General features: G+C 45.2%; 1 protein-coding gene across 1 annotated transcript; it reads right to left on the reverse strand.

The window, feature by feature from the left end:
- Positions 1-1,506: 1,506 nt before the first annotated feature.
- Positions 1,507-6,532, reverse strand: Mcl1 (MCL1 apoptosis regulator, BCL2 family member). Its single transcript, XM_063252765.1, has 3 exons — positions 5,623-6,532; positions 5,113-5,360; positions 1,507-4,152 (listed from the first exon to the last, which is right to left on the reverse strand). Exons 1-3 carry the CDS (start codon positions 6,311-6,313, stop codon positions 4,036-4,038), a joined length of 1,056 nt encoding a protein of 351 aa, XP_063108835.1. The 5' UTR covers positions 6,314-6,532; the 3' UTR covers positions 1,507-4,035.
- Between the last annotated feature and the right edge of the window lie 2,292 nt (positions 6,533-8,824).

The raw sequence follows: 8,824 nt of genomic DNA on the forward strand, positions 1-8,824 counted from the left end.
CATTTGCACATTTCCATGGTGATTCAGCTCCCTTTCAGGGCAGCTGAAACCACAAGCCTGATAAGATTTTCAAAATTGCTTTGCTTATTCTCACTTTTTGTGTGTGTGGTAGTGGGGGTTGAATGCAGGAAGCTCCAAACTGCATCCCCAATCTCTATTAAACCAGGGTCATACTATGTTGCCTCAAATTTGCAACCCTTCTGGACTAGCTGGAATTATTTGTGTGCACTACTGTATCGACTGTGCATCTCAGCTCCTCTTCCAGAGACAGGGAAAAGCGCTGAAACACTAGTATGAACTTCATCAAAACCTTTTTTGATATTCTAGGGTCTTCATCACATAGAATAACGCTGTAGTGAACATCCTTCCTGCAATATACCTATATTGGGACTCAGTAAAAAATCAGGACAGAGATTTTATTTATAATTAGAGCTAAAGTAGGATTCCAAGTTTGATGCCAGCCTGAGCAAATAAGTGACCCTGTCTCAAAATAAAAAAGGCTTGGGGTCTTTGTGGGGTAGTGCTGGTAATCCCAGCACTTAAGAGACTAAGGAAAGACAATCTCGAATCCAAAGTTTAGCCTGTGTTTGCAGTGTCATTGTTGGAATATCCACTCTACAAGCTTTAATTTTGTGACTTGAACAATTATTTCTAAGATGGCAATACGTAATCCATTAACTAATGATTTCCTACTGTTCATTTTTTTCTTCTGTAAACCTGTATAACTTGTACCCTTTCACTGTTTTTTCTTTTCTACTTAAATAAAAAAAAAAAAAACTAGCAAACAAGATCGCTGCGATAAAAGGTAAAGAAAAAAAAAAAAAAAAAAAAAAAAACAAAGCTAGCCTGGACAAGGTCCTATCTTAAAAAAAAAAAGAACCCAGGAATGTAGATGAGTGGTTAAGCAACCTAAATTCTTAACCCCAGTATCACAAAGGAAAAAAAGCACAGGCATAACTCCAGAAGTGCAATATATTTACTGGTGGCTCACGCCTGTAATTCCAGCACTCGGGAGGCTGAGGCAGGAGGATCGTTGTGAGTTCAAGACCAGCCTGGATTACAAAGTGAGCTCAAGGCCAGCCTGAACTGCATAGTGAGATCCCGTCTCAAAAAAGACCAAAAAACCCCCCAATACCTCTATGCTAGGCGCATACCTGTAATCCCAGTCTGCAAGGCTGAGGCAGAAAGATCACTATTAATTTCAAGGCCAGCACATTTTTGTCTTTTTCGTTTTTATCGGTACCAGGGATCGAACTCATGACAGTACATTTGCAAGGAAGGTGCTTATGCCGCTGAGCTAAATCCCCAGCCCCCAAGGCCAGCACATTTCAGTATTTTAAGACAACAAAACCCAACACCTCTAATTTAAAGAAGAGCTATCCTTTGTTCTAAGGCAAATCAAGTTTTGTGAAGTTTTTGCTTTTAATTTACCTACACACTTTTGCTCAGTTGTAACTTCCCTAAAGTGGAAAGCAAGTGGTAAGGAGGAAAGACCCATTTCACACCTTAATTTGACAAGTTTATTTTTTCTCAGAAAGAACAGGAAGTTAGGGATAGATACTACATTGTACATCTCATTAACCTGTAGTTGGTCCTAATCTTTCCTGGCACAGCTGTGAAAACCAGCTGTTTAACCACAACCAAGGTGTCTACCCCTCCCCCCACAGAATGTATACCACCACCATTAGAGAACTGCATTGTTTTTCCCTGAGAGAAGCATAAGACAAAGAGAAGTCACTGAGAGCTATCAAAGCAGCCCTTCCTTTTCCATTTTGGAAGATTCTGTCTGACCCATGCAGCCAGTCAGCATTCGTAAGAACACATGCCTCTTCCTGTGAATTAGCTTCGGTTCCCTTCCTTCCTGCACACATCCTTCCCCCAAGCTCTTGGGCTCTCTAAGCCCTCACTGTCCTGGACCCAAAACACCAATGAGACCCTTCGTACACCTCAGCTTCACACCCAGTCAGCTGGGAAGTGAGGCTCCTGAACACAAATTCACACTTATCTTCACGACTTGCCATGGGGAGAGGTTTTTAAGTCACCTTAACCAGACTGTAAGATTAATTAAAAACTACATAAAGTGCTTTTAGGTTCTTGACATGATATAAATAAGTGGCTTGTGATCAAGGATGATAAATACACAGGTAAAAATAGCTCTAGCAAGATGACTTTATGGCTCCAAGGAGGAGAGGCAGGGCAATTTTTCCCTGTTACATTCTTTGTCTTTTATTCACACCTATTTTTATTTGGAGTGCAGAGTAAAGGTCGCCTTGAGATTGAAGTTTTCAAATAACTAGCTGCAACGCAACTTTGTTCATTTTACCAGTAGCTTTCATGTAACTCTTTTAGGTTTAACACAGCCCACCTTTTTCTAGAAATTTAAGTGAGCATATTCAAATGCAAATATTTTGAAGGGATGTAATCTCTGAAATTTCCAAAGAGGATTTTTGAAATGTTCCTCCCAAAGACTGGGTAAATCTACTGCAAGGATACCAAGGAAGAGAAAGTTCCTCCCGTCTCTGGGGCTGTACTATTGCAATACTTGCAGCGTTCCTACCTCCTAAAATACAAAGTCCACGAATTATGAAGGGATAAAGTGGGGGGGGGGGGGAAACGACACACTAAGTTCCCAGCAGAGTGCATAGTGCTAAAAACTAAAAGGGCAACTGAAGAGTTCAAAGACGGACAGACTAATGATGTAGAAATGGATGTTAAGATCTGTACAGGGAAGAGAACTAGCAGCATGTATTACAAAGGACAGGAAATACAGTAAATTCAGTAGATCAGGCCGTAAGACCCAGAGATGCCAATGCAAAAACTCAAAACAAAGCTTGGGAATCATCAATAGAAAAGAAACTTGTTAAGTATTTCTTTTATTTGCGTACTAGGCTTAAACCTGTGTTTAACAAGCAAGCCGAGTATTAGCACCATTAGAATCTGGCCTGATTTTGCAAGCCATCATTTTACAAATTAAGTAAACAAGGAATCAAATGTCTCTCACACACAATGCTCACTTGGAACAGCTGAAAATTTTTCAGTGAAAGGTTTAAAGATGAGCTCATGAACTCAGTTTTAAGTTGCACCAGCTAAATTAGGCCAAAGTTAAGAACTTAAAAGAAGTTGTCTAATCAGAGCCCATTATTTTTAAGACATCAGTAGACCCTCCCCCAGGACCCATTTAAGGAATATTTACCAAAATCAGACTGGAAAATTAAACCCTGCATAGTTATGGATCAGATTTGTTCCAATACAACCAGTTTGCATTACATGTAACATTAGTTCTGTATAAACTCTAGAACTGACCAGGAGTAAGTTCTGAATAAAAAAGCTGTAAGAAATAGATTCCTAACTACAGAAATTGCAAATTTCAAAAGGTTATGAAAAAAAAAACTACTGTAAATTTGATATACATTATGTCCAAATACTTTCTGTAAAAATATATAACTTTTACAGACAAATGCAAGTTGCTTTTGTTTTAAAAATTGAGACTATTTCATATTTCTGTTGTTGGTCTACTCAAGAAATACACAGGAAAAGTGAATTATAGAGGAAAAGCTACCCTTCACATGCTGTTCTGCAGTACTGAGGCCTATGGTCAGAGTTCAGTTCCTTGTAGCTTAAATCCATTTTATACACGTCATTGTTAGTGCTTCTCTATTAACACTAGACAACTGATGATTTGCTGGGCAAATTTAATGACTTCTATGACTAGCTGGCTATTGGCCACTCCTCTGGTTGTACACAAAGAAATCAAGTCTTTCCACCACCCTATCGTCTTCACTAAATCTGGAAGTCTTTCAAGGTCTCGCAGTTTGCTTGTTGCTGAGACTGCACTTTGCTTCTTTCAGACTGTGACTCTTGAAGGGGACTACTTTTCCCATTACTGGCAGCCATAATTTTCTTGCTTTCTGGCCTCTTTGAAGTTGCTGCTTGGTCAGTTTCAAGCCCACCAGCTTCATAAATACTTTGATTTCACAGAAGTATATTGTTTTGGTGCCTGGGGTTGTTTAACAGTCAACTATTGCACTTACAAGGCTATCTTATTAGATATGCCAAACCAGCCCCTACTCCAGCAACACCTGCAAAAGCCAGCAGCACATTTCTGATGCCGCCTTCTAGATCCTCTATATGGAAGAACTCCACAAACCCATCCTAGAAAACAAAAAAGAGAAGCACATTTTCAAGTACGGGTTTTGTTGTCTTAATAACACTATGTAACAGAAATGGTGAATTCACTAAGGTATTCCCCAAAACAATAATAAAATACACTTCTGACATTCCTCAGTAAGTGGACACCCATAGGATTAAAACCGTTTCAGCCAGGCATGGTGGCACATGCCTGTAATCCCAGCCTTGGGAGGCTGAGGCAGGAGGATTCTTGCAAGTTCAAGACCGGCCTGGGCTACAAAGTGAGTTCAAGGCCAGCTGGAACTGCATAGGGAGACCCTGTCTAAAAAAAAAGCCACCTCCCAACAAAGGAAAGGTAGTTTCACTGAAATACTTCATCATATTAACATAATCTAAAAGAAACCCCATTAAGTACAAACCAAAAAATCTTTTTTTTTTTAGTACTGGGGATTGAACTCATGACCTAGTGCTTGCCAGGCAGATGGTTATGCCACTGAGCTAAATCCCCAGCTCCCAAACCAAAAACTGTTTATTACCCTCAAACTTCTACTAACCTGATGATACCCCAGCTATACAGACTAGTATTTCTCAGTGTAGTCAGATCCATTCTGCTGTAGTTATCTAGGTGTTAACGCTTACAACATAGACTCCACTCCACATATATATACATAATTGAGGAATCCCTTAGAAGTATCTTTATATATAGTTACCATCCCGAGGTGACTCTTATTTCCTCACGGTTTGAATCCACAGGTGTAAGGTTATCCCACTGAATTACAAGAATTACCTACAGAAAACCCGGGCTTTTGATACATGCCACTTGCCTATGAAACCATCGCTCAACAAACTGCAACACCAAGGTCTGTAGTTAAGGACCTAGAAACTGGGTCAAGTGTCACAAAACTTTCAGACACTTCCATCTTTCCCATAAACTGCATTCCATTTCCAGCGCCAAGACCCACTTCATCCATAAGCCGAACTTACCCAGCCTCTTTGTTTGACTAGCCAGTCCCTTTTTGAGTGCACCAGAGCATCTGTGATACTTTCCGCTAATGGTTCGATGCAGCTTTCTTGGTTTATGCTCTTCAAGTGTTTGGCCACAAAGGCACCAAAAGAAATGAGAGTCACAATCCTGCCCCAGTTTGTTACGCCGTCACTGAAAACAAGGGCAACCACTCGCGACAAGGATTTGACATCGTCTTCGTTTTTGATGTCCAGTTTCCGAAGCATTCCTAAGGAAGAAACGCACTCACGTCCTCAAGGCTCCATTGTCTAAATCCGGGCACGACCCACCTGGCTATCCACGGCGTGGGAAGTCCCTGGCTATCTGGGGGTTCTGGGGAACTTGGACCGATCCCACTTGAAAACCCACATCCCTCCCTTTCCGGTTTTGGCGCAGAGCTGCCATTTCCAAAAGAATCAGGCACGACAGGCGGAAACAATGACTCACACCGAGCCCGGAGCCGCGCGGCGGGTCCCGCCCGAGCCCCTTACCTTGGAAGGCGGTCTGGTGGTTGCGCTGCACGCCGTCCCCGACCCGCCGCAGGGTCTCCAGTGCCTTCCTGCTGGTGGGCCCCACCCCGCCCAGCGGCTTCGAGTCCTTGGCGCCCGCGGCCTGCTCCCGCAGGTACCGCGAGATGATCTCCAGCGACTGTCGGTACAGCGCGTCCTCCTCCTCCTCCTCCTCCGCCGGGGGCGGCGTCGAGGGCAGCGAACCGTCGGCGCTGGGGCTCTTCCCGGCCTCCCCCACCAGCCCCAGCAAGGGCAGCACGGCCGGCCGCTTCCCGAGGGGCTCCGGCTCGTACCCGTCCAGCTCCTCCTCAGGCGACATGGCGCCCACGGCAGGGGCTTCCAGGAGCTCAGGCCGGGACGCGAAGAGGGTGGGCGCGAAAAGCAGCCGCGGCCCGGGGGTCGCGCTGGCGTCGGGGACCTCGGCGCCGATGGGAGCCGGCCGCGCGCCCCTCCGGGCGTCCTGCGCCCGGGCGGCCCTGGGGCTCCCGCCCGGGCCTCCGCCGGCCTCCGCGCTCGCCTCCCCTCCCCCCGCCTCCCGCCGGGCCGCGGCCTCCTTCTCGGCAGTCAGAAGCCGCCCTGCCGGAGAGGTGGCGCTGCCGCTGCCGGCGGCCAGCCCGGCGCCTCCGCAGTACAGATTCAGGCCGATTACCGCCTTTCTTTTTAAGCCAAACATCTCGGAGGCCGCCGCCGTCGCCGCCACCGCCACCGCCACCGCCACCGGGCTGGGGAACACCGGGAGGCCCAGAACGCTCACTGGAAGGAAGCGGAAATAGCGAGTGGGAGAGGGTTTTCTAGGTCTCGGCCTGTGCGGGGGCGTGAGACGATTTGAAAAAAAAAAAAGCAGTTTCCTTAAAAGGGTGAAGAGCGGAAGTTCCGAGAGCGCTACGCACAGCACCGACGGGGCGGGGCGGCCGACCAGGGCCCTTCCGGCCGCGGGCGTGGTTACGTAACCGTCGCTGCGCTGCTGCGCTCGGCTCGTCTCACCTTGCGCCGCGTCCTCGGGGCGGCGGCTGCGCCCGGTTTCCGCGCAGTTTTCCTGCGTCCTGAGCTCCGAGCCTTCAGTAGTTTTCGTCAAAAGTGTTGCGTTCTGTGTTTTAGAAATAACCATTGCTAACTATTGAATCAGCCAGGGGTGGAGGAAGGGAAGTTGCATAATGACTAGGCTTAGATGATTGGGTAGGTAAAAGGGACCGGCCGTCTAGGCTAACCGTGTCTGGATTGGCAACACTAAGTGGACTGTCTTTAAGAACCATCAATATTTAAAGGAGCTAAGCGAAATTGTTCATAGCTGCCTGTTTTTGTGGTACTGACAATTGAACCCAAAGGAGCCTAGAGCCATGTGCTCAGCCCTCCACCCTGTCCTCTGAGTTTTATTGGAAGTGGATCTCAGGGCCTTCCCAGTGACAGGTTTTTTTATTTTTTATTTTGAGACAGCCTCCAAATTCCGCAAGCAGAAGTCGAATTTGTGATCGACCTCTATCTCATCCTGCCAGAGTGCTGAGATTACAGAGATGCACCACCGCTGCCACCACCACCATCTTCATCATCATTTTAACTCAGGATCTTGGTAGATTGCCCAAGCGGGACGAAACTCTGACCTCCTCAGCCTTCCGTTGTACTGGGATACAGGCATATTTCACCTTACCCCCTCTTTATTGAGGCAGGATCTTGATAAATTGTCCAGGCTAGCCTGGGATTAGTGATCCTCTGGCCTCAGCCTTCCAAAGTAGCTGGGATTACAAGTGGGTCTCCGTATGTCCCACTCCATCCCCCATCTCAATACTCGTCTCCAGTACTGTAAATATTGAGTTATTGTTACGGTCTGTACCGAGTTCCTGATTTCATAACATAAAGGAATGAAGTAGCAAACCAAACGAGGAGGTTAGAGGTTTTGTTTGTTTTTTTAACAGTAGGAAGAAATTATTGAGAGAAAGATACCTTCCATCTTAGAGGGCAGAAGGGGGCCTGTAATGTGGGTTGCTGTGAGGTTAGAGTTTTACTTGAGATAATACTAGTTCTTGGATTTCCTGGAGGGAATCCCAAATGCCCTCTTCTCCCAGCTCAAGCTAATTATGGATAAGCAGAGCACAGGAATTTCCCAATTGTCAGTGGCCAACTGTCAACAGCTGGCTCTATGGATTTAAAATGACCAGCTGAAACTCAGGTTCTAACCCAGTTCTTCAGCATGCAGGGGTGTTTGTTTGTTTGTTTTTTTGGTACCCTCCTTGCAAAGCAGGGGCTTATGCTTGCTGAGCTAAATCCCCAGCCCCAGCATTCAGTAAAGCAAACTGGCATTTTAGAGGGGTTGGGGGGAATCTTTTTATTTTACATTTTAAATTTCTCAGAACTGAGGAGTTTAATGGGGAGTGGCTACACTTCCCTTTAGCAGCAGGGTAGGTCTGCATTTCATATTGCCTGCGGAAGTTCATTCTTGTTCCAGAGTCCTAGTTCACTGTCCATTTATCAATGTCTGGTCACCTGACTCTACCTCAGGTCCTTTCCCTAGCTAACTACCTTAGAAGCTAACTAAATATTCTTTACACCTCTTCTGAGAATGTTGACACATGTATTTTTGTATTGATAATAACTTACTTTTGATTTTAGGGGTAAATCCCTAAGAGTAAGAACCCTGCTGGGCATGGTGGCCCATGCCTGTAATCCCAGCAGTCAGTAGACTGAGGCAAGAGAATTGCCATGATTTGAAGCTAGCCCTGGCTGTTCAAGACCAGCCTGAACTGGATAGCAAAACCCTGTCTCAAAAAAAAAAAAAAAGTGGGGAGCAGGGGATAAGGACCCTGCTATATGCCATGTGTGGCATTATGTAGCAATATGTGAATCAACTTTTAGCTATTATAAAAATAATAGCCAAAATTTGGAAATGAGGTATGTGAAGACAAACAGGAAAGAAAAGCTAAGTTCCTATTCCTCAAAATATATGATGGCTTAATAAAGAAGATAATCATGCCACATGATTATGTGTTAGAGCAGGATATAGACTCATGGAGATTTCCAGTATGTGTTAAGAAGGGGAGCATTCGTGTTTGTAATGAGGAAGAAATGTTTGTATTTTAGGAACTTACAACCTTGCATAACAGTTAACCATACATAATGTGAGATAGAATATATTCTATGTGAAGCATCAACAACTTAATACTGGGTTGAAAGCCAGGCATGGTGGTGCATT

This window comes from Cavia porcellus, unplaced genomic scaffold (genome assembly GCF_034190915.1).
Source record: "Cavia porcellus strain 051 isolate PalLab524CR breed Dunkin Hartley unplaced genomic scaffold, mCavPor4.1 scaffold_1, whole genome shotgun sequence".
Classification (NCBI taxonomy): domain Eukaryota; kingdom Metazoa; phylum Chordata; class Mammalia; order Rodentia; family Caviidae; genus Cavia; species Cavia porcellus.